The sequence below is a fragment of the Anomaloglossus baeobatrachus genome, chromosome 9 (genome assembly GCF_048569485.1).
Source record: "Anomaloglossus baeobatrachus isolate aAnoBae1 chromosome 9, aAnoBae1.hap1, whole genome shotgun sequence".
In the NCBI taxonomy this organism is placed as follows: Eukaryota; Metazoa; Chordata; class Amphibia; order Anura; family Aromobatidae; genus Anomaloglossus; species Anomaloglossus baeobatrachus.
The window spans coordinates 87,409,154-87,435,079 of NC_134361.1; the positions used below are offsets into that span (position 1 = coordinate 87,409,154).

Sequence of the window (25,926 nt, forward strand, 5' to 3'; positions counted from 1 at the left end):
TCAAATACTACTGCTGCTGGTTTTCACTGCATTTCTCCTAGTTTAGATTTGCCGAAAGTGGGTGCCAGTCTTTACTTCTACAAACACGTATGCTTGGAAAACAGCAATACTTCAATATATTAAAGAGAATCAGTCAGCAAGTTTTTGCTTTTTAATCTGAGAGCATGATGATAAAGTGACAAAGACCCTGATTCCAGCAATGTATCACTTACTGGGCTGATTGCTGTTATTCCAATTAAAACATTGTTTTATCAGCAGGAGATTATCACTAGAGGGCTCATTTTCTTGTGCTGTGTAGTACTCCTGGTCAGTGTAACCCCGCCCCCACCACTGATGGGTTGCTTTCTGCCTATGCACTGTGGACACAGAAAGCTGCCAATCCGTGGTACAGGTGGCATTATACGGAGAACTCCGTGATCTGCAGCAAAGAAAACAGCGATTTTATCAAGTTTGCTGAATGCAGCCTAGTAATCAATTGCTGGAATTGGGGTCTCTGATGTCACATTAACTTCTAGTTAACCCGACATCACTGTGGCCAGCCCCAGTCTTCCTGAGTGACTGGACTATGGGCGGTGTTTCACCGCTCATCACAGCTCAGCGTCGCTCCTGCTTGCGGCACTCTGCAGTAAAGCACACATGACATGCTGCGCTGTGACGCTGGGCTGTGATGAGCGGTGAAACTCTCCCCACAGCCCAATAACTCAGAAGACTGAGGCCAGGCTCTGTGGTGTCAGGTCAACTGGGAGTCTACGTGACCTCACCGGATCCCAGAGGTTACGTAGCCCGGGGGGGGGGGGGGGGGGGTCACTTCATGGGGATGAGCGGAGCACAATAGCACCACACAGAGGCAAAATTGGCTGATCCAGGTATTTAGAAAAAGCCTTTTCTTTGTCGCTCCATTGGGAGACCCAGACAATTGGGGTGTATAGCTTATGCCTCCGGAGGTCACACAAAGCATTACACTTAAAAGTGTAAACCCCTCCCCTCTGCCTATACACCCCCCCGTGCATCACGGGCTCCTCAGTTTTTATTGCTTTGTGGAAGGAGGCACACATCCACGCAAGCTCCACATTTTAGTCAGCAGCAGCTGCTGACTATATCGGATGGAAGAAAAGTGGGCCCATACAGGGCCCCCGGCATGCTCCCTTCTCACCCCACTCGGGTCGGCGGTGCTGTTAAGGTTGAGGTACCCATTGTGGGTACATAGGCAGGAGCCACATGCTGTTTTCCTTCCCCATCCCTTAGGGGCTCTGGGTGAAGTGGGATCCTGACCGGTCACCAGGCACTGGGACCGCGCTCCCTCCGCAGCCCCTGGAGGAATCTGCTGGACAGGAGCCGGGTATCATCAGGGACAAGGTCCTGCGACTCTGAGGTACTCTGTGTCCCCTTGGGGACGGCGCATAGTGCGCCTGGGTAATAGACACTGCAGCAGCTGCTGGGACTACCGCGCTGGCCGCGCTTGTTTGCCGGCCGCGCTTATAACTTTAGTCCCCGGCTTTTGCGGCCTAGTGCCGCATATTCCCGCCCCCGGGCCTGCCAGTCAGGGGTAAGGGCGGGACGCTGCACTGGACGTCAGCGCTGAGGGCAGGAGCATACTTTGTATCCTCCTCCCCCTCACTGAGCACTGTGGGGCACCAGATTCCCGCACTTTTACAGGCACGCCCACGGCCCCCTCCTCCTCTCTGAACGCCGGCAGCCATTGCTACAAGACGCTGGAGAACTTCAGAGGGGAGACAACTGAGCTCTACAGCTCTGGGAGGCCCAGGCAGGGATCTGGTGGTCACACAACCGCTGGGAGCGGTCGGTAAGCCGCACCTGTTACTAGGTGCTGGTCCCCCTGGGTGCCGAATTGTATATTTATATACTTATAGTGTATACATTTACTCTGTACGGCCACACTGTTAGCGTTTGGCTATATACCCTCACTGATTATTCTAAGAGGAGAAACAGCATGTCGTCTGCAAAAAGCAAGGGTACCAAAGCACAGGCTTACTTTGCAACCTGTACCTCATGTGCGGCAATGCTTCCTGCAGGTTCCACCTACCCTCATTGTGTGCAATGCTCGGCCCCTGTGACACTCACTCAGCCGGAGTCTCAGCCACTGGTGGGACCCCCGGCCCAGGTGGAACCTCCGGCCCCCACTGTCCAGGTGACAGGGACAGAGTTTGCAGTATTTGCTGACAAACTTTCTGAGTCTATGGATAGATGGTCTGCTAAGATACTGGAAGCTTTGCAGTCCAGACCTGTAACACAGGCCCCGGGCACTGTTGATTCATTGCCCCCATGCCCCCCTCGGTCGGAGCAGCAAAGAGCTCCTGGGTCAACTCATAGGTCCCATGGGGAGGACTCCGACACGGACCGCAGTCCCAGACCGGCTAAGCAGGCTCGCTGGGAGATTCCCTCGACTTCATCTCACTGTTCAGGTTCTCAGCATGAGGACTCTCTGGAAGATGAAGCAGATGCGGCAGATCAGGACTCTGATCCTGACACCGCGCTCAACCTTGATACGCCTGAAGGGGACGCCATAGTAAACGACCTTATAGCGTCAATCAATCAGGTGTTAGATCTTTCTCCTCCACCCCTTCCGATTGAGGAGTCAGCTTCTCAGCAGGAGAAATTTCATTTTAGGTTTCCCAAACGTACACGGAGTGCGTTTCTTGATCACTCCGACTTCAAAGACGCAGTCCAGAAGCACCGAGCTTTTCCGGATAAGCGCTTTACTAAGCTACTTCATGACACACGTTATCCCTTCCCCCCTGACGTAGTCAAGGGTTGGGCCCAGTGTCCCAAGGTGGATCCTCCAGTCTCTAGACTGGCGGCCAGATCCATAGTTGCAGTGGCAGATGGTGCATCACTCAAGGATGCCACTGACAGGCAGATAGAGCTCCTGATGAAATCCATCTATGAGGCTATCGGCGCGTCCTTTGCTCCGGCATTTGCTGCCGTGTGGGCACTACAAGCTATCTTAGCTTGTCAGTCTGAGATTAATGCACTCACACGAGCCGCGACTCCGCAGGTTGTGTCATTAACCTCTCAGGCGTCGGCGTTTGCGTCCTACGCCATGAATGCGGTACTAGACTCTGCGAGCCGTACAGCGGTAGCATCCGCCAATTCAGTGGCAGTCTGCAGGGCCATGTGGCTACGTGAATGGAAGGCAGACTCTGCTTCCAAGAAGTTTTTAACCGGTTTGCCGTTTTCTGGCGACCGCCTGTTTGGCGAGCAATTGGATGAAATCATTAAACAATCCAAGGGTAAGGACTCGTCCTTACCCCAGTCCAAACCTAACAGACCTCAACAACGGAAGGTACAATCGAGGTTTCGGTCCTTTCGGCCCTCAGGCAGGTCTCAATTCTCCTCGCCCAACAGGCCTCAAAAGGATCAGAGGAACTCTGATTCATGGCGGTCTAAGGCACGTCCTAAAAAGACCGCCGGAGGAACCGCTCCCAAAGCGGCCTCCTCATGACTGGCGGACTCCCCAAACCACATCCTCGGTCGGTGGCAGGCTCTCCCGCTTTTCCGACGCCTGGTTCCCACATGTCCAAGACCGATGGGTGAGAGACATTCTGTCTCACGGTTACAGGATAGAGTTCAATTCTCGTCCTCCGATTCGTTTCTTCAGAACATCTCCGCCCCCCGAGCGAGACGATGCTCTTCTTCAGGCGGTGAACTCTCTGAAGGCAGAAGGAGTAGTTATCCCCGTTCCCCTTCAGCAATGGGGTCACGGTTTTTACTCCAACTTGTTTGTCCTACCAAAAAAGGACGGATCTTTCCGTCCCGTCCTGGACCTCAAACTGCTCAACAAACACGTGAAAACCAGACGATTCCGGATGGAATCTCTCCGCTCCGTCATCGCCTCGATGTCCCAAGGAGACTTCCTAGCCTCAATCGACATCAAGGATGCTTATCTCCACGTGACGATTGCACCAGAGCATCAGCGCTTCCTGCATTTCGCCATCGGGGACGAACACCTTCAGTTCGTGGCACTGCCTTTCGGCCTGGCAACAGCCCCACGGGTCTTCACCAAGGTCATGGCAACAGTGGTTGCAGTCCTACACTCTCAGGGACACTCAGTGATCCCTTACTTGGACGATCTTCTTGTCAAGGCCCCCTCTCGGGTGGCATGCCAACACAGCCTGAACATTGCTCTGGAGACACTCCAGAGGTTCGGGTGGATCATCAATTTCCCAAAGTCAAAACTGACACCGACACAATCGCTGACATATCTCGGGATGGAGTTTCACACTCTCCCAGCGATAGTGAAACTTCCACTGGACAAACAGCGATCACTACAGACAGGGGTGCAATCTCTCCTCCGAGCCCAGTCGCACCCCTTGAGACGCCTCATGCACTTCCTAGGGAAGATGGTGGCAGCAATGGAGGCAGTTCCATTTGCACAGTTTCATCTGCGTCCTCTTCAATGGGACATTCTCCGCAAATGGGACAGGAAATCGCCGTCCCTCGACAGGAACGTCTCCCTTTCTCGGGCAGCCAAGGCATCCCTTCAGTGGTGGCTTCTTCCCACTTCTTTGTCAAAGGGGAAATCCTTCCTGCCCCCATCCTGGGCTGTGGTCACGACGGACGCGAGTCTGTCAGGGTGGGGAGCGGTCTTCCTCCACCACAGGGCTCAGGGTACCTGGACTCAGCCAGAGTCCTCCCTTCAGATCAATGTTCTGGAGATAAGGGCAGTGTATCTAGCCCTGAAGGCGTTCCAGCCGTGGCTGGAAGGCAGGCAGATCCGAATTCAGTCGGACAACGCCACGGCGGTGGCATACATCAACCACCAAGGTGGCACGCGCAGTCGGCAAGCCTTCCAGGAAGTTCGGCGGATTCTGCTGTGGGTGGAAGCCACAGCCTCCACCATCTCCGCAGTACACATCCCGGGCGTGGAAAACTGGGAAGCGGACTTTCTCAGTCGCCAGGGCATGAACGCAGGGGAATGGTCTCTTCACCCGGACGTGTTTCAAGAGATCTGTTGCCGCTGGGGGAAGCCGGACGTCGACCTAATGGCGTCCCGGCACAACAACAAGGTCCCGGCATTCATGGCACGGTCTCAAGATCACAGAGCTCTGGCAGCAGACGCCTTAGTTCAGGATTGGTCGCAGTTTCGACTGCCTTATGTCTTTCCTCCTCTGGCACTGCTGCCCAGAGTGTTACGCAAGATCAGGTCCGACTGCCGCCGCGCCCTCCTCGTCGCCCCAGACTGGCCGAGGAGGTCGTGGTACCTGGATCTGTGGCATCTCACGATGGGTCAACCGTGGGCACTACCAGACCGACCAGACTTGCTGTCTCAAGGGCCATTTTTCCATCTGAATTCTGCGGCCCTCAACCTGACTGTGTGGCCATTGAGTCCTGGATCCTAGCGTCTTCAGGGTTATCTCAAGAGGTCATTGCCACTATGAGACAGGCCAGGAAACCAACGTCAGCCAAGATCTACCACAGGACGTGGAGGATCTTCTTATCCTGGTGCTCTGATCAGGGTTTTATTCCATGGCCATTTGCCTTGCCCACTTTTCTGTCTTTCCTTCAATCCGGAATGGAAAAGGGGCTGTCTCTCGGCTCTCTTAAGGGACAAGTCTCGGCGCTCTCTGTATTTTTTCAAAAGCGTCTAGCAAGGCTTCCGCAAGTACGCACGTTCCTGCAGGGGGTTTGCCACATAGTCCCCCCTTACAAGCGCCCGCTAGAACCCTGGGATCTGAACAGGGTGCTAATGGCTCTTCAGAAACCACCTTTCGAGCCAATGAGAGATATTTCTCTTTCTCGCCTCTCGCAGAAGGTGGTCTTCCTAGTGGCAGTCACATCACTTCGCAGAGTGTCTGAGCTAGCTGCACTGTCATGCAAAGCTCCCTTCCTGGTATTTCACCAGGACAAGGTGGTTCTGCGTCCGGTTCCGGAATTTCTCCCGAAGGTGGTATCCCCTTTTCATCTCAATCAGGATATCTCCTTACCTTCTTTTTGTCCTCATCCAGTTCACCAATGTGAAAAGGATTTGCACTTGTTAGATCTTGTGAGAGCACTCCGGCTCTACATTTCTCGTACGGCGCCCCTGCGCCGCTCGGATGCGCTCTTTGTCCTTGTCGCTGGCCAGCGTAAAGGGTCGCAGGCTTCCAAGTCAACCTTGGCTCGGTGTATCAAGGAACCAATTCTTGAAGCCTACCGTTCTTCTGGCCTTCCGGTTCCTTCAGGACTGAAAGCCCATTCTACCAGAGCCGTGGGTGCGTCCTGGGCATTGCGGCACCAGGCTACGGCTCAGCAGGTGTGTCAGGCGGCTACCTGGTCGAGTCTGCACACTTTCACGAAGCACTATCAGGTGCATACCTATGCTTCGGCAGATGGCAGCTTAGGTAGGCGAGTCCTCCAGGCGGCGGTTGCCCACCTGTAGGAAGGGGCCGTTTTTCGGCTCTATTACCGGGGTATTCTTTACCCACCCAGGGACTGCTTTTGGACGTCCCAATTGTCTGGGTCTCCCAATGGAGCGACAAAGAAGAAGGGAATTTTGTTTACTTACCGTAAATTCCTTTTCTTCTAGCTCCAATTGGGAGACCCAGCACCCGCCCCTGTTCCCTTCGGGCTGTTGTTCTTTTGTGTACACATGTTGTTCATGTTGAATTGTTCTTTGGTTCATGGTTTAAGTTCTCCGAACATACTTCGGATTGAATTTACCTTAGACCAATTTATAAGTTTCCTCCTTCCTGCTTTTGCACCAAAACTGAGGAGCCCGTGATGCACGGGGGGGTGTATAGGCAGAGGGGAGGGGTTTACACTTTTAAGTGTAATGCTTTGTGTGACCTCCGGAGGCATAAGCTATACACCCCAATTGTCTGGGTCTCCCAATTGGAGCTAGAAGAAAAGGAATTTACGGTAAGTAAACAAAATTCCCTTCTTCTATCAGTTTTACAGAGATGTGGTCACTACTGCAGAATAGTGAACCACCCCTTTAAGACAGACGTTCAACTTCATTGTTCCATCCGCATTTCATGCATTTTTAGCTACTCCATTATTAAGAGTCAATGGATAAAAAAAAGTTCAGGCAGTTTACAGATGTCGCACAGATCAAAAATGGTCTGTTAAGGCCCCGTCACACGCAGCGATATCGATAACGATATCGCTAGCGAGCATACCCGCCCCCGTCATTTGTGCGTTACGGGCAAATTGCTGCCCGTGGTGCACAAAATTGTTAGGAGCCGTCACACGGACTTACCTGCCTAGTGACGTCGCTGTTCCCAGTGAACCGCCTCCTTTCTAAGGGGGCGATTCGTGCGATGTCACTAAGCGGCCGCCCAATAGAAGCAGAGGGGCGGAGATGAACGGCCGTAACATACCGCCCACCTCCTTCCTTCCGCATTGCCGGTGGCCGCAGGTAAGCTGGAGTTCGTCGTTCCTGAGGTGTCACGCGTAGCGATGTGTGCTGCCTCAGGAACGACGAACAACCTGCGTACTGCAACAATCAACAATTTTTTGAAAACGAACGACGTGTCAACGATGGACGATTTGGTGAGTATTTTCCATTGTTAACGGCCGTTCGTTGGTGTCACACGCAACGTCGCTAACGATGCCGGATGTGCGTCATGGAATCCGTGACCCCGGCGATATATCATGTGTGTATGTATGTATGTGTGTTTGTGTGTGTGTGTGTATATATACAGTTAGGTCCAGAAATATTTGGACAGTGACACAATTTTCGCGAGTTGGGCTCTGCATGCCACCACATTGCATTTGAAATGAAACCTCCAGAACAGAATTCAAGTGCAGATTGTAACGTTTAATTTGAATGTTTGAACAAAAATATCTGATAGGAATTGTACACATTTCTTTACAAACACTCCACATTTTAGGAGGTCAAAAGTAATTGGACAAATAAACCATACCCAAACAAAATATTTTTATTTTCAATATTTTGTTGCGAATCCTTTGGAGGCAATCACTGCCTTAAGTCTGGAACCCATGGACATCACCAAACGCTGGGTTTCCTCCTTCTTAATGCTTTGCCAGGCCTTTACAGCCGCAGCCTTCAGGTCTTGCTTGTTTGTGGGTCTTTCCGTCTTAAGTCTGGATTTGAGCAAGTGAAATGCATTCTCAATTGGGTTAAGATCTGGTGATTGACTTGGCCATTGCAGAATGTTCCACTTTTTTGCACTCATGAACTCCTGGGTAGCTTTGGCTGTATGCTTGGGGTCATTGTCCATCTGTACTATGAAGCGCCGTCCGATCAACTTTGCGGCATTTGGCTGAATCTGGGCTGAAAGTATATCCCGGTACACTTCAGAATTCATCCGGCTACTCTTGTCTGCTGTTATGTCATCAATAAACACAAGTGACCCAGTGCCATTGAAAGCCATGCATGCCCATGCCATCACGTTGCCTCCACCATGTTTTACAGAGGATGTGGTATGCCTTGGATCATGTGCCGTTCCCTTTCTTCTCCAAACTTTTTTCTTCCCATCATTCTGGTACAGGTTGATCTTTGTCTCATCTGTCCATAGAATACTTTTCCAGAACTGAGCTGGCTTCATGAGGTGTTTTTCAGCAAATTTAACTCTGGCCTGTCTATTTTTGGAATTGATGAATGGTTTGCATCTAGATGTGAACCCTTTGTATTTACTTTCATGGAGTCTTCTCTTTACTGTTGACTTAGAGACAGATACACCTACTTCACTGAGAGTGTTCTGGACTTCAGTTGATGTTGTGAACGGGTTCTTCTTCACCAAAGAAAGTGTGCGGCGATCATCCACCACTGTTGTCATCCGTGGACGCCCAGGCCTTTTTGAGTTCCCAAGCTCACCAGTCAATTCCTTTTTTCTCAGAATGTACCCGACTGTTGATTATGCTACTCCAAGCATGTCTGCTATCTCTCTGATGGATTTTTTCTTTTTTTTCAGCCTCAGGATGTTCTGCTTCACCTCAATTGAGAGTTCCTTAGACCGCATGTTGTCTGGTCACAGCAACCGCTTCCAAATGCAAAACCACACACCTGTAATCAGCCCCAGACCTTTTAACTACTTCATTGATTACAGGTTAACGAGGGAGACACCTTCAGAGTTAATTGCAGCCCTTAGAGTCCCTTGTCCAATTACTTTTGGTCCCTTGAAAAAGAGGAGGCTATGCATTACACAGCTATGATTCCTAAACCCTTTCTCCGATTTGGATGTGAAAACTCTCATATTGCAGCTGGGAGTGTGCTTTTTCAGCCCATATTATATATATAATTGTATTTCTGAACATGTTTTTGTGAACAGCTAAAATAACAAAACTTGTGTCACTGTCCAAATATTTCTGGACCTAACTAATATATATATATATATATATATATATATATAAGTCGCTGCATGTGACGGGGCCTTTACTCTCTTATGTGAAAATTCACAAGAGTATGTCGCCTAGGGCCCAGAAGGCGGGTGGTCCTGATGAGCATGGCGGCATACAGACATAGCTGTCAGTCATGGTCAGGCCCAGGATGAGCAGCAGTTTGGGTAAAATACCATTTATACGTTTCCCTCAGCCCTGTATGAGCTTCTCTTGCTCTATAATACGCCGCCCAGAGGTTGTACAGACTTTCCACGCTGCCAGGTTCCCTTTAATTGTTTTGGCCAGAAGGCGGGTGGTCCTGATAAGGATGGCGGCATACAGACATAGCTGTCAGTCATGGTCAGGCCCAGGATGAGCAGCAGTTTGGGTAAAATACCATTTATACGTTTCCCTCAGCCCTGTATGAGCTTCTCTTGCTCTATAATACGCCGCCCAGAGGTTGTACAGACTTTCCACGCTGCCAGGTTCCCTTTAAATGTTTTGGCCAGAAGGCGGGTGGTCCTGATAAGGATGGCGGCATACAGACATAGCTGTCAGTCATGGTCAGGCCCAGGATGAGCAGCAGTTTGGGTAAAATACCATTTATACGTTTCCCTCAGCCCTGTATGAGCTTCTCTTGCTCTATAATACGCCGCCCAGAGGTTGTACAGACTTTCCACGCTGCCAGGTTCCCTTTAAATGTTTTGGCCAGAAGGCGGGTGGTCCTGATAAGGATGGCGGCATACAGACATAGCTGTCAGTCATGGTCAGGCCCAGGATGAGCAGCAGTTTGGGTAAAATACCATTTATACGTTTCCCTCAGCCCTGTATGAGCTTCTCTTGCTCTATAAAACGCCGCCCAGAGGTCGTACAGAATTTCCACACTGTCAGGTTCCCTTTACATGTTTTGGCCAGAAGTGAATTATCTGTTGCCCACCATCCTTTGTACAGTATGAGAAGAGTAACATAAGGGGGAGACTCTGAGAAATGGAGAGGGATTCGGAGATACAAAGAAGCAAAGGCTGCTGCTGTCTCGGGAGGTAGTCGCTGCAGCGCTAGAAAGGTCCCTTTGTCGTTCTGCATTTTTAATGTTTGTTTTTCATTTGCTTTACACCTGCTGCCTATGTTCTCCTGGCGCAGTTTCAGCTTTCTAGGTTGTGTTTTCCTCCTGGGCATCAGAAAACATAAAAGCCCAGGCTGAAGCGCTATTCTTTGAAGAGTCATTATTCTCCTTTGACTTAACCAGTCCTTCCTTTTTCCTCAGGTCCTACACCCGTTCCCAAGACAGACTTCCTGGTGCATATGGGGGAAAGACAATTCATGCCACTTGTTAGATGCAACAAAGGTATTAATGGTTTCCTTCTATGTTGGCAGCGGGGAGATGAGATGGGTAACACCCTGAGAGGATTCTCTCATTTATTATCCTGCATCGTTTTGCATAATGCCTTTTAGAAATGAATGAATCATGTTTCTGTCAGTAGAAGGAATAAAAAAGTATGATAATGCCTTGATAATATAGTCTGGTGGATACAGATGTATAATAAAGTATAGGTCTATAAGCATTGCATATCCACGTATACGGAATGAAGGCAGAGTACACTATAAGCACCTCGGCATTGTGGTTATCTTACCGTTGTCTCTCCATATTCATATTGTGAATGAGATCAGAAGTGCTACCACAGAGTGCTGCTACAGCCATGACCGCAGTCTACCCGCCTGCCCTGAATACCATAAAGGCTACCTGTGTCATGCTGTCATCACCTACAGGCGGTGGCAGGAAAGTTTGTTTTCCAGTCCATTCTATAAATTGCCGCCCTTCAGGAAGGTGTAATGGGTTTTGTTGATAATGCAGTGCCTTGAAGGGAACCAACCAGCAGGATTTTCATATGTAAAGTAAAGCCAGTGCTATACTGGTGCTAGGATGCTGAATGTAAGCACAACTTCTGTTTCGCGATTGCATATTATATTTCAGAAATATGTGCAAGTAAAGTTCCAGCAATGCACTGATATTTGATTGACAGGTGCAACAGGAAGGGAATATGTGGGTCGGGTTTCTGTATCTATTCCTGCCCCTGTCTGCCTGCCTGGCCTTCCTCCCCCTGTCACCGTCATAGATGATAAAGCCGACACAAGCAAACAGACAGGGGCGGGAATAGATAGCAAGATCCAACCTACGTATTACCTTCCTGCTGCACCTGTCAATCAAATAGCAGTGTATTGCTGGAACTTTACTTGCTCATATTCCTGAAATAAAACCTCCAATCTCAGAACAGAAGCTATGCTTACATTCAGCATCCTAGCGCCAGTATAGCACTGGCTTTACTGTACATATGGAAATCCTGCTGGTTGGTTCCCTTTAAAGCACATCTGTTACCACATTTATTCTTTTCAATCTAAGGGCAGCATAAAATAAGGCCAGAGACCCTGATTCCAGCATTGGGTTACTTAAAAAGCTACTCCCTCTTGTTTTGATTTTATTATTTTTCTCTGCTATAGCTCTGCTGGTCCTCTCACTGATGAGATCTGTCAAACCAAACCCGCACTATTGATTGACAGCTTTTTGGGTACACTGTGCATAGGCAGAAATCTGTAAATTACTGGTGAGGGGTGGGGCAAGCTAGAGCTCATGAAGATGGAGGACTACATAGTAGAGCTCATCACTGAGGACTAGTGGAAAATCCTCAGATAAAGCAGTGTTTTCTCAAAACTACAGCAAGAAGCGCAGTAAGTGACACACCTCTAAAATCCAGGGTCTCTGACCCTACTTTACGGTTATCTCACATGGGACAGCAAAAACCTACCAACAGATTCCCACATGCTGTTAAGCTGCTTATATAGGGTAATCTGCAGGTTACTAATGTTCTAAGGCTGACTGGGGCCTGCACGGAGTGCTCCACTGGTGGGAGGAAATAAACTTTATTCCTCCCAGCAGCCTCCAGCTTATAGTCTTTGAGGCGCGTCTTCAGTCACCGGTCAGTACACACTGAGCTACGGCTGTAACCGCGTCCCCAGCACTGACAACCTGCAGAGCGGCTGTCAGTCAGTATGAGCCGGCTGTCTGCAGGATAAGACAATTTGATAGGTAATCTTTTAAAGTAAGCTTTCATATGGTGCCGTGCCATGGTTGCATCATTGGTCAGAAACCTTTTTTATATAATTAGCAATTTAATATTACATAAAGCAGTGTTTATTTTTTGTAATAACTCATCTGAATTGGAAAACGCTGCGGAAAATGTTGAGCTATATACATGAAGATGATTGGTGATTATTATTATGAGATAGTCCTGGGTGCTGATCTGTAGTTTTTTGGTATCAGAATTACTGATGGGACTGTAAGGCCCTGTGCGCACTTACCGGATTTTGCCGCGGATTTTCCGCGGATTTGCTGCATGTTTCGCTGCAGAAAATGTTCATAACATCTCTGCAGTGAATCACCAGCAAATCCTATGGAGAAAAAAAATGCTGTGCGCACTGGGCGGAATTTGACAGCTGCATGTTTTGCTGTGGGATTCCCGCAGCAAAAACAAGTGCATGTCACTTCTTTTCCGCACATCCCTGCGGGATTTCACTCCATTGACTCCAATGTTAATCATGAAATCCCGCAGGGAATAACGCAGGCAGCAAATTCTGTGCGGTTCACTGCGTTTTCCTGCGTTATTCCCTGCGGTATTTCGCGGTTTACCTCCGGTAATGTACATCGCTTGCCTGCGGTTTTGCAGGGAAGTGATGTCATTACAGGAAGAGGAAGCAAAGCAGAGAGTAAACACAAACACATCACAGACACAGACACATCACAGACATAGACACATAGAACACACATAGAAAGCAAACGGAAATATAGAAAAAAAAGAACGTGGGCTCCGCTGCATATTTACCGTCCAGCCGAGGTAAGCACACAGCGGCGGCCCAGTATTCTCAGGCTGGGGAGGGAGAGGGGCAGGGTTAATGTCCCCCGCCTCACTCCCCCTCCGGCAGCCGAGAATATCAGCCGCAGCTGCCCCGGCACTGTCGCATACATTATGCGTCAGCACCGGCGTGTCCTCGGCTCTTCTTGCCGCCGTGTAGCAGTGGCAGCAAGGTAATACAAGGGGTTAATGTTGGTGGGGGACCACCGCCATTAACTCCAGGCTTGATCATGGCAGCGTCTATGTGACAGCTGACATGATCAACCCGTAAATAAAGTGAAAAAAACACAGACACCGAAAAATCCTTTATTTTAAATAAAACAAACAAGCGTCGTTCACCATTTTATTAACCCCTCCCGCACCAAAGCTCCGGCGTAATCCACAGGTCCTGCGCTGCTTCCATCCAGCCGCGACTGTCGCAGACACAGCGCTGAATGAAAGCAGCAGACAGCAGAGGTAATTACCGGTCATTTCCCACGGCCGGTAATGTGAACTCACTGCCGACCGTGGGAAATGCAGCGATCTGTCATCTATCTATCTATCCCTCTATCTATCCCTCTGTCTGTCTATCTATCTATCCCTCTATCTATTCTTCTGTCTATCTACTATCTCAGAATTAAATGACTTTTTTTTTTTTTTTTCAATGTGCTTTATTGCATTGAATGCAATAAAGCACATCCCAACCTGCACGCGGCAATACCGCGGCAAACCGCATGTGGTTTTCGGGTGCGGTTTCCCGCGGTTTTTTACCGCGGGTGCGGTAATCTTTGAGAGCATGCGGAATTTTCTCAAGAAAATTCCATTTCCCAGTGCGCACATGGCCTAAAAGTCCGGATCCGCGTGGATTCAAACATGCCCAAGTGCCGGACCTGGGCCTGGAATTCTCAGCGAATTCTGGCTAATGATCTGGATCCAGCACTCGGGAAATAAAAAATAAATAAATAACAATAAAGGACAAATAAAGAAAATAAAAATGAAGCAAGCGCTTTTATACTTACCAAGGCTCCGGCGCAGCTGTAACTGCTCCTGCGGCCGCTCATTATTGCTCATCCATATGCACTGCTTTCCCTGCCCACCTGCCATCCTGGCATCTGTGATTGGTTGCAGTCAGACGCACCCCTCAGCCTGTGTGACGGTTTCTGACTGCAACCAATCACAGTCGCACATTGTAATGGCAAACTAATATAAAAACTTTTAGAGGTATTTGGCATATTAGATAGCCATTGTAATACCTGCCCAGCAGCCACGTCACAGCAACCTTTTTTGCTGGGTCCTACTCTATACTGCATCTGTCTGGGCTCCTAAAACCTACATATAAGATCAGCCAGTGACCTTGGAAGTTAAAAACACATGAGGCTATTGGGTAAGGTGGGGGATGGGGTTCAAGGAACGTCTAAAGAGATATATATATATATATATACACATATATATAATTATATATACACACACAACAAAAAGAGAAGACTGGCAGCACCCCCACTAGTGTGAGCCGCACTATCAGCGGTGACGTCACTCAGGCTATTTGCGGTTTATTTTAACACCATGATAGGAACCCACAGACAGAGCCTGTGATTGGTTGCAGGCAGTCGCTGTCACACAGGCTGAGGGGTGTGTCTGACTGCAACCAATCACAGCCGGTGGGGAAGGAAAGCAGTGCATATGGATGAGCAATAATGGGTGGCCCCGGAAGTGGATGGGTAGCCCCGGAAGTGGATGAGCGGCCGCGGAAGCAGTTTACAACCACGCTGGAGCCTCCGTAAGTATCTAGCGCTTGCTCCTATCCCTTCTGCCACCATTTTTAATTGCCTGATTCTGGTCCCCATAGATTTATATGGGGTCTGGCGTCCGGCCAGATAACTGGGACCAATCCTGGGCCAGAACCGCAATTTATTTTTTTATTTTTTTTAACCCTGTTACACAGGGCTGTGGAGTCGGTAAGCCAAACCTTCGACTCCGACTCCTCAAATTCTCTTGCACCGACTCCGACTCCGACTCCGACTCCTACATATATTGCTTATAGTTAGGTGAAAAATTTATTGTAGTACATGAATATGTGTATGTGAACATTAGACATTTAATAATTTTTATGATACAATAATCAAGATATTTGGATAGAACATAAAATATATTTATTGGATACAACTTTAGAACACAAAAAACTGTAATAAATTGTAAATATGTAATACACTATGTAATATACAGTAGATTACATATATATCTTGTGTGTGTATATACACTGTGTATATATATATAATATTACATATTTACAATTTATTAGTTTTTTGTGTTCTAAAGTTGTATCCAATAAATATTTTATGTTCTATCCAAATATCTTGATTATTGTATCATAAAAACAATTAAATGTCTGATGTTCACATTGTACTACAATAAATTTTTCACTTAAATATAAGCATTATACTAAATGTTATTATTTAGTAAAATATTCAGCACATTCTGCATTGCACTCCTGTCCCCAATTTATTATATATTTTAGGAGTCGGAGTCGGTGCATTTTATACCGACTCCAACTCCGATTCCGACTCCACCAAAATGAGCTCCGACTCCACGACTCCGACTCCGACTCCACAGCCCTGCTGTTACACCCACCAGTCCCAGGTATCTGCGAGTCCACCCATCACTAATCAGAAAACAAATGTCATGGCAGCATGTATTCTCCAAACAGTACATAATAGATCATAGTGGATCAACTTACAGTACAGATCAGGCAAAATGTAATAACTCATATACACTATAAATGTTCTATATAATGTAGATGTAGGAGCAAAATGTTGTGTAGTTTTATACGAGAAGACTAATAGTGATATAATCTATATACTGTACATAAGCCATAAAGGTCTTATAGGCCGCTTTTTCCATGGAAATTATATTGAGTTTTCAATGTGCAATGAAATACTACCCTCTAACGCTGCATAGGAATTAACTGTATGTATTCTTAATATTGTGTCTTTGATGCAGGTGCTCTCCGGTTTGCCTTCAACTCACATAAGAACATGCTGGCATGGACACGCAGGGGGTGGTCTTCATACAGACCCAAAGCAAGGGGTGAGAAATTTTGGATATACCAATTATCCTTTAAGCGTACCTACAATTTCACAAGAAAATTATTACTGTATAACCCCTCCCTCACTAAATGTCTGCTTTCTGCCTATGCACAGTGTACACAGAGAGCATACACACACAATATTTGTGTGTGTGTGTATGTGTGTGTATGTATGTATGTATGTATGTATATGTATGTATATATATATATATATATATATATACCCCGTATTTTTCGCTTTATAAGACGCACCGGATTATAAGACGCACCCCCAAATTTGGTGAAGGAATAGAGAATTTTTTTTTAATAAATGGGGTCCGTCTTATAATGCCAGTGTCCGTCTAACAAATCATATAGAGTATATGTCCCTCATAGCCCCCCATCCAAAAATTAGCCCCCTTAATCTGGATATGGCCACCTTATATTGAATATAGCCCCCTCGTGCTGGCACACGTCCCCCAGTGATGCAACATGTCCCCTATTGCTGGCACACGCGGCCCCCTGTGGCTGGCACACGCGGCCCCCTGTGGCTGGCACACGCGGCCCCCTGTGGCTGGCACACGCGGCCCCCTGTGGCTGGCACACGCGGCCCCCTGTGGCTGGCACACGCGGCCCCCTCTGGCTGGCACACAGCACCCTGTGTTAGATATCGCCCCCATGCTGCTGCTTTTAGTAAAATAAACTCTTTCCTTACCTTCTCCAGCACTGTGCTCCCTCGTGTCCCCCTCCTTGGGGTTGAGCTCCGGCCTCCTGCCTGCATTTCCTGGTTCACGGTCCCGGTCATGTGATCGGCACAGCAGAGTGAAATCTTTGCGTGCTTGGTCACAGCACCAGGAGGGAGAACGGGGAGACACGCTGGAGGGGGTAAGTAAAGAGTTTTTTTTTATTTTACTATGGCCCGCAGCATGGGGGCCATATCTAACACAGGGGTGCATGTGCGATCAAAGGGAGTACAGGCAGATATAAAATGCACAGCTCCCCCAGCCCATCGCTGCGGTGCGGTTTCAGCACCACGGTGATGCACAGCGGCTGTGCATATTATATGAGCGGGAGCAGGAGATCAAAGGCTCCTTCCCGCAGCTTCACCAGCCTCCACTAGCCCCCCCCAGCAGCCTCCAGCACCGCTCCAGAGCGGCCCCCACGTCCCCTGGACTCTGCAGTATATAATCCGTATATTCGGTTTATACGACGCACCCCCTACTTTCCCCCAAAATTTGGGGGGAACAAAAGTGCGTCTTATAAAGCGAAAAATACGGTGTGTGTATGTATGTATGTGTGTATATGTATATATGTGTATATATGTATATATGTATATATATGTATATGTATATATATATATATATATATATATATATATATATATATATATATATATATATATTATAATGTTGTTGTGTGTAGTTACCAAGTGTTTGTGTAGGGGCTGTACATGTTCTGGGTGTTGTCTGGGTGTGACGGGGGGTGAGGGCGGTGTTGTATGTGTGTTGCGTTGTTTGTGGAGCGCTGTGTGTCTGTAGCGTTGTGTGTGTGTGTGTGTTGCGCGGTTTGTGTGTGTGTGGTGTGTTTTGGGGGGAGGTATGTTTTGTGCAATGTGTGTGTTGTGCGGTATGTTCGTATATTTGTGTGTGCCGCGGTGTTTGTGTGTTGGGTGTTGTGTGTGTGTGCAGCGTTGTCTGTGTGTGTGGGTGTCTGTGTAGGGCAGTTGTTTGTGGTTCCCAGTGTGTGTGTGTGGTGTGTTGTGCAGTGCGCGCGCGCGTGTGTGTGTGTGTTGGGGGGAGGTGTGCACTTCCCATCGTGCTCCATCCCCCATGCAGCGCACTCCCCATCGTGTTCCATCCCCCATGCAGCGCACTCCCCATCATGCTCCATCCCCTATGCTGCGCACCCCCCATCGTGCTCCATCTCCCATGCTGTGCACTCCCAAACGTGCTCCATCCACCATGCTGCGCACTCCCAAACGTGCTCCATCCACCATGCTGCGCACTCCCAAACGTGCTCCATCCGCCATGCTGCGCACTCCCAAACGTGCTCCATCCGCCATGCTGCGCACTCCCAAACGTGGTCCATCCGCCATGCTGCGCACTCCCAAACGTGCTCCATCCGCCATACTCCACACTCCCCATCGTGCTGCATCCCCCATGCTGCGCACTCCCAAACGTGCTCCATCCGCCATGCTGCACACTCCCAAACGTGCTCCATCCGCCATGCTGCGCACTCCCAAACGTGCTCCATCCGCCATGCTGCGCACTCCCAAACGTGCTCCATCCGCCATGCTGCGCACTCCCAAACGTGCTCCATCCGCCATGCTGCGCACTCCCAAACGTGCTCCATCCGCCATGCTGCGCACTCCCAAACGTGCTCCATCCCCCATGCTGCGCACTCCCAAACGTGCTCCATCCACCATGCTGCGCACTCCCAAACGTGCTCCATCCGCCATGCTGCGCACTCCCAAACGTGCTCCATCCGCCATGCTGCGCACTCCCAAACGTGGTCCATCCGCCATGCTGCGCACTCCCAAACGTGCTCCATCCGCCATACTCCACACTCCCCATCGTGCTGCATCCCCCATGCTGCGCACTCCCAAACGTGCTCCATCCGCCATGCTGCGCACTCCCAAACGTGCTCCATCCGCCATGCTGCGCACTCCCAAACGTGCTCCATCCGCCATGCTGCGCACTCCCAAACGTGCTCTATCCGCCATGCTGCGCACTCCCAAACGTGCTCCATCCCCCATGCTGCGCACCCCCCATCGTGCTCCATCCCCCATGCTGCACCAGCATCAGCCTCTCTACCCGCATCATCAGCCTCTCTGCCCGCAGCATCGGCCTCTCTGCCCGCAGCATCGGCCTCTCTGCCCGCAGCATCGGCCTCTCTGCCCGCAGCATCGGCCTCTCTGCCCGCAGCATCGGCCTCTCTGCCCGCAGCATCGGCCTCTCTGCCCGCAGCATCGGCCTCTCTGCCCGCAGCATCGGCCTCTCTGCCCGCAGCATCGGCCTCTCTGCCCGCAGCATCAGCCTCTCTGCCCGCAGCATCAGCCTCTCTGCCCGCAGCATCAGCCTCTCTCATCCCAGCATCAGCCTTTTCTGTCCCCAGCATCAGCCTCTCTCCTCCCAGCATCAGCCTCTCTCCTCCCAGCATCAGCCTCTCTCCTCCCAGCATCAGCCTCTCTCCTCCCAGCATCAGCCTCTCTCCTCCCAGCATCAGCCTCTCTCTTCCCAGCATCAGCCTCTCTCCTCCCAGCCTACCCCAGCCTCAGCCTCCCCCAGCATCAGCCTCTCTCCTCCCAACATCAGCCTCTCTCCTCCCAGTATCAGCCTCTCTCCTCCCAGCCTACCCCAGCCTCAGCCTCCCCCAGCATCAGCCTCTCTTCGCTCAGCTTCCCCATCCCAGCCTTCCCCAGGATCAGCCTCTCTCCTCCCAGCCTCCTCCAGCACGCCGTGCTCCTCTGCCGACACTCACAGATCCGATCGCATACACACACACACACACACACACACACACACACACACACACACACACTCGCATACACACACACACACACTCGCATACACTCACACACACACGATCGCATACACTCACACACACACGATCGCATACACTCACACACACACGATCGCATACACTCACACACACCCGATCGCATACACTCACACACACCCGATCGCATACACTCACACACACCCGATCGCATACACTCACGCACACCCGATCGCATACACTCACGCACACCCGATCGCATACACTCACGCACACCCGATCGCATACACTCACGCACACACACATTGACGATATCGCACATACGCGCTTATACTCACAACATCCGGAGATACCACATGCTTCTGGCCATGTGATCCTCCGGCAGGTTCTGGAAGCTCACAGCACAGTATCGCCGCCGAGAAGTAAGCGATATCCCAGGATGTTGTGAGTATGTGGATGCGATGTGATGTGTGTGTGAGGTGTGTGTGTGTGTGTGTGTGTGTGTGTGAGAGTGAGTGTGATCTGATGTGTGTGTGTATGTGTGTGTGTGCGGTTATGTGTGTGTGTGTGTATTTTCCGCCGCTGCAGGACCTTGATGCGCTGGTAACTATGCTACCATGGTTACCAGCGCATCTCGTCCCCTGCTCGCACGGGAGCCCACACCAGCATACGCCGGCCAGCCCCAGAAATGCGAGGGTATGTGTCGGCTGGTTTGGCGGCGTACGCTGATGTGGGCTCCCAGGGGTACAGTACTCACCTGGTAGTCGTGGCTCCCTGACCGTGTCGGTTCGGGGAATGCGTGGGGGGGCGGGGCCAGAGCTATCGTGCATTGCGTGAGGGGGGCGGGGCGTGGCCGAGTTGCATATATATATGTGTATAATATATGTGTATATATGTATATGTGTATACTAGAAGGTGGCCCGATTCTACGCATCGGGTATTCTAGATTTTCTGGGTGTGGCGGGGGGTGAGAGCGGTGTTGTATGTGTGTTGCGTGTGTTACGTTGTTTGTGGAGCCCTGTGTGTCTGTAGCGTTGTGTGTGTGTGTGTGTTGCGCGGTTTGTGTGTGTGTGGTGTGTTTTGGGGGGAGGTATGTTTTGTGCAATGTGTGTGTTGTGCGGTATGTGCGTATATTTATGTATGCCGCGGTGTTTGTGTGTTGGGTGTTGTGTGTTGTGTTGTGTGTGTGCGGCGTTGTCTGTGTGTGTGGGTGTCTGTGTATGGCGGTGTTTGTGGTTCCCAGTGTGTGTGTGGTGTGTTGTGTGTGTTGGGGGGAGGTGTGCACCTCCCATCGTGCTCCATCCCCCATGCTGCGCACCCCCCATCGTGCCCCATCCCCATGCTGCGCACCCCCCATCGTGCTCCATCCCCCATGCTGCCCACCCCCCATCGTGCTCCATCCCCTATGCTGCGCACTTCCCATCGTGCTCCATCCCCCATGCTGCGCACTCCCCATCGTGCTCCATCCCCCATGCTGCGCACTCCCCATCGTGCTCCATCCCCCATGCTGCGCACCCCCCATCGTGCCCCATCCCCCATGCTGCGCACCCCCCCCATCGTGCTCCATCCCCCATGCTGCCCACCCCCCATCGTGCTCCATCCCCTATGCTGCGCACTTCCCATCGTGCTCCATCCCCCATGCTGCGCACTCCCCATCGTGCTCCATCCCCCATGCTGCGCACTCCCCATCGTGCTCCATCCCCCATGCTGCGCACTCCCCATCGTGCCCCATCCCCCATGCTGCGCACCCCCCCATCGTGCTCCATCCCCCATGCTGCCCACCCCCCATCGTGCTCCATCCCCTATGCTGCGCAGTCCCCATCGTGCTCCATTCCCGATGCTGCGCACCCCCCATCGTGCTCCATCCCCCATGCTGCGCACTCCCCATCGTGCTCCATCCGCCATGCTGCGCACTCCCCATCGTGCTCCATCCCCCATGCTGCGCACTCCCTATCGTGCTCCATCCCCCATGCTGCGCACTCCCCATGCTGCGCACCCCCCATCGTGCTACATCCCCCATGCTGCGCACCCCATCGTGCTCCATCCACCATGCTATAATAGTTCTCCTATTATACTCAGAGAGGAGTATAATAGGAGGACTATAATAGGAGGAGTAGTCCTGGGGGGAGAGGAGTATAATGCCGGCTCCCTGCACATGTGTACCGGGAGCCGGTGTACGCTGGTAACTATGATACACATCGGGTAACTAAGGGACCTTAGTTACCCGATGTGTATAATGGTTACCAGCGTTCACCGGCTCCGTCACGATCCCAGCATCGCAAGGGTATGTCTGGCGCTGCTGGGATCGTGACGGAGCCGGTGTACACTGGTAACTATGATACACATCGGGTAACTAAGGGACCTTAGTTACCCGATGTGTATAATGGTTACCAGCGTTCACCGGCTCCGTCACGATCCCAGCAGCGCAAGGTTATGTCTGGCGATGTGCGGAGGGCCGGGGCGAGCGGCCAATCCATGAGGAGGGCGGGGCCAGGCCGAGGCGAGCGACCAATCCGTGGGGGAGCGGAGCCGAGGCGAGCGGCCAATCCGTGCGGGGGGGCGGGGCCATGGCGAGCCCAGCGGCCAATCAGCTTTGTGTCACCGTAAGGACACAATTTTGGAGCAAGACAGACAGAATAAGGCAATTATATATATAGACTAGAAGGTGGCCCGATTCTACGCATCGGGTATTCTAGAATTTACGTATTGTGTAGTTCATGTATGATTTTTGTTATATATATATATAGATGTTGTTGTGTGTAGTTACCAAGTGTTTGTGTAGGGCGCTGTACATGTTCTGAGTGTCGCGGGGGGTGAGAGCGGTGTTGTATGTGTGTTGCGTTGTTTGTGGAGCGCTGTGTGTCTGTAGCGTTGTGTGTGTGTGTGTGTGTTGTGCGGTTTGTGTGGGTGTGGTGTGTTTTGGGGGGAGGTATGTTTTGAGCAATGTGTGTGTTGTGCAGTATGTGCGTATATTTGTGTGTGCAGCGTTGTCTGTGTGGGTGTCTGTGTAGGGCGTTGTTTGTGATTCCTAGTGTGTGTGTGTTGTGCAGTGCGCGTGTGTGTGTGTGTTGGGGGGAGGTGTGCACCTCCCATCGTGCTCCACCCGCCATGCTGCGCACTTGCAAACGTGCTCCATCCGCCATGCTGCGCACTCCTAAACGTGCTCCATCCGCCATGCTGCGCACTCCCAAACGTGGTCCATCCGCCATGCTGCGCACTTCTAAACGTGCTCCATCCGCCATGCTGCGCACTCCCAAACGTGCTCCATCCGCCATACTGCGCACTCCCGATCGTGCACCATCCGGCATGCTGCGCACTCCCAAACGTGCTCCATCCGCCATGCTGCGCACTCCCAAACGTGCTCCATCCGCCATGCTGCGCATTCTCAAACGTGCTCCATCCGCCATGCTGCGCACTCCCAAACGTGCTCCAGTGCGCAGTATGGCGGATGGAGCACGTTTGGGAGTGCGCAGCATGGCGGATGGACCACGTTTGGGAGTGCGCAGCATGGCGGATGGACCACGTTTGGGAGTGCGCAGCATGGGGGATGCAGCACGATGGGGAGTGCGCAGTATGGCGGATGGAGCACGTTTGCTCAGCCTCTCTCCTTCCAGCCTCCCTCAGCATCAGCCTCCCCTCCTCAGCCTTCCTGAGGATCAGCCTCTCTCGTCCCAGCCTCCTTCCTCCCAGCCTTCCCATCCCAGCCTCCTTCAGCATCAGCATTCCCCTCTTCCCCATGATCAGCCTCTCTGCTCCCAGCCTCCTCCAGCACGGCCTGGTCCTCTGCCGACACTCACACACCCGATCGCATCCACTCACACACACACCCGATCGCATCCACTCACACACACACCCGATCGCATCCACTCACACACACACCCGATCGCATCCACTCACACACACACCCGATCGCATCCACTCACACACACACCCGATCGCATCCACTCACACACACACCCGATCGCATCAACTCACACACACACCCGATCGCATCCACTGACACACACCCGATCGCATACACTCACACACACCCGATCGCATCCACTCACACACACCCGATCGCATCCACTCACACACACCCGATCGCATCCACTCACACACACAGACACTGACGATATCGCACTTACGCGCTCATACTCACAACATCCGGGGATATCACATGCTTCTGGCCATGTGATCCTCCGTCAGGTCCTGGAAGATCACAACAGCACATTTTCGCCGCCGAGAAGCAAGCGATATCCCAGGATGTTGTGAGTATGTGGATGCGATGTGAGGTGTGTGTGAGGTGTGTGTGAGGTGTGTGTAAGAGTGAGTGTGAGTGTGATCTGATGTGTGTGTATGTTTGTGTGTGTGCGTGTGGATCTTCTGGCGCAGCAGGACCTTGATGGGCTTGATACCAACGTATCCACACCACTCCCACCACTGCCGTGCGAGCGGGGGCCGGGGGGGGGGAGGGGGGGGGGGAGGGAGTACAGTACTCACCTCCGTGACAGCGCTTGTAACCATGCGAGCATGGTTAGCAACGTATCCACACCAGTCCTGTGCGAGCGGGGGCGGGGGCGGGGGCGGGGGGGGGGGGGGGGGGGTGGGCAGGGAGTACCGTACTCACCTCCGTGACAGCCGTGTCAGTTCGAGAAATGCGCGGGAGGAGGGAGGGGGTGGGGCCAGAGCTAACGTGCATTGCGTGAGGGGGGCGTGGCGTGGCCGAATTGCCAATGCCTGCAGGGTGCCGGGGCGAGAGGCCAATCTGTGGGGGGGGGGCGGAGCCTGGGCGAGCGGCTGGCCAATCCGTGTGGGGGCGCAGCCTGGGCGAGCGGCCAATCCGTGTGGGGGGGCGGGGCCATGGCGAGCCCAGCGGCCAATCAGCTTTGTGTCACCGTAAGGACACAATTTTGGAGCATGACAGACAGACAGACAGACAGACAGACAGACAGAATAAGGCAATTATATATATAGATATGTGTATATGTATATATGCATATATATATGTGTGTGTGTGTGTGTGTGTGTGTTTATATGTATATGTGTGATATATATATGTGTGATATATATATCTGTGTGTGTGTATGTGTATATATATGTATGTATGTGTGTATATATATATAATATGTATATATATATGTATGTATATAATGTATATGTGTGTGTACGATAGATATATTTATATATATATATATGACACTTTGATATAATGTAAAGTAGTCATAGTGCAGCTTGTATAACAGTGTAAATTTGGTGTGCCCTCTAAATAACTCAACACTGTCACAATTTCTCCTGTGCGTCTTGGACGCAATAGGTGACTATTTGCTACACTATAGATTCCGGGAGTGCTGAGCTGTCGGTATGCTGATTGACAGTTTATTTATCCAATCTAGTGCAAGGGCGTGCTGAGCTTTTGATGTTTTTAGTGACCGCTCAGCCATCCAATCTGAGATTGGGAGGTTCTGGGTTTTCCAGGTGTGCTCTATTCTGTTTGATTCCCCGGCTATTTTAATGAGCAGTCGGTCTTAGAACACTGCCAGTCTTAAGGGTACTTTACACACAACGATATCGCTAACGATATATCGTCGGGGTCACGATGTTTGTGGCGCACATCCGGCGCTGTTAGCGATATTGTTGTGTGTGACTTTAAGGAGCGACCATTAACAAACGCAAAAACAGCAAAAATCGTTGACACGTCGCTCCTTTTTGATAATATCGTTGGTGGTGTATGCTGCTGGTTGTTTGTTGTATCTGCGGCAAATTGCTATGTGTGACACCGCAGGAACGACGAACATCTCCTTACCTGCGTTCACCGGCAATGAGGAAGGAAGGAGGTGGGCGGCATGTTTCGGCCGCTCATCTCTGCCCCTCCTCTGCTATTGGGCGGCCGCTTAGTGACGCCGCTGTGACGCCGAACGAACTTCCCCCTTAAAGGAGGGATTGTTCAGTGTCTCCAGCGATGTTGCTAAGCAGGTATGTGCGTCTGACACTGCCGTAGTGAAATTGTTCGCTACGGCAGCGATCACCCCCATGACAAAACAGCGACGTGGGCGGGTGCTATCGCTAGCGATGTCGCAGTGTGTAAAGCACCCTTAAGTCTTCTGCTCAGGTGGCCTCTTGCATCTGTGCTCAGAGACTTAATCTTTTGCTGCCCGACAATTGACTTAGTTTCACCATCCTTTTGCCTTGTCCTCTGCTCTGCTACCTTCCAGGTATTCT

The 25,926-nt window shown here is 51.0% G+C and overlaps 1 protein-coding gene across 2 annotated transcripts in view; it reads left to right on the forward strand.

Moving 5' to 3' along the window:
- Window positions 1-25,926, forward strand: part of ABCB7 (ATP binding cassette subfamily B member 7) — a 173,072-nt gene that overhangs the window by 22,541 nt on the left and 124,605 nt on the right. The window contains exons 2-3 of one of the 2 annotated variants that reach the window (XM_075323860.1): window positions 10,547-10,627; window positions 16,164-16,250. In XM_075323860.1, coding sequence (XP_075179975.1) covers window positions 10,547-10,627; window positions 16,164-16,250 — 168 coding nt within the window. The remainder of the gene's footprint in view (window positions 1-10,546; window positions 10,628-16,163; window positions 16,251-25,926) is intronic. The other variant, XM_075323861.1, reaches the window with a different exon arrangement.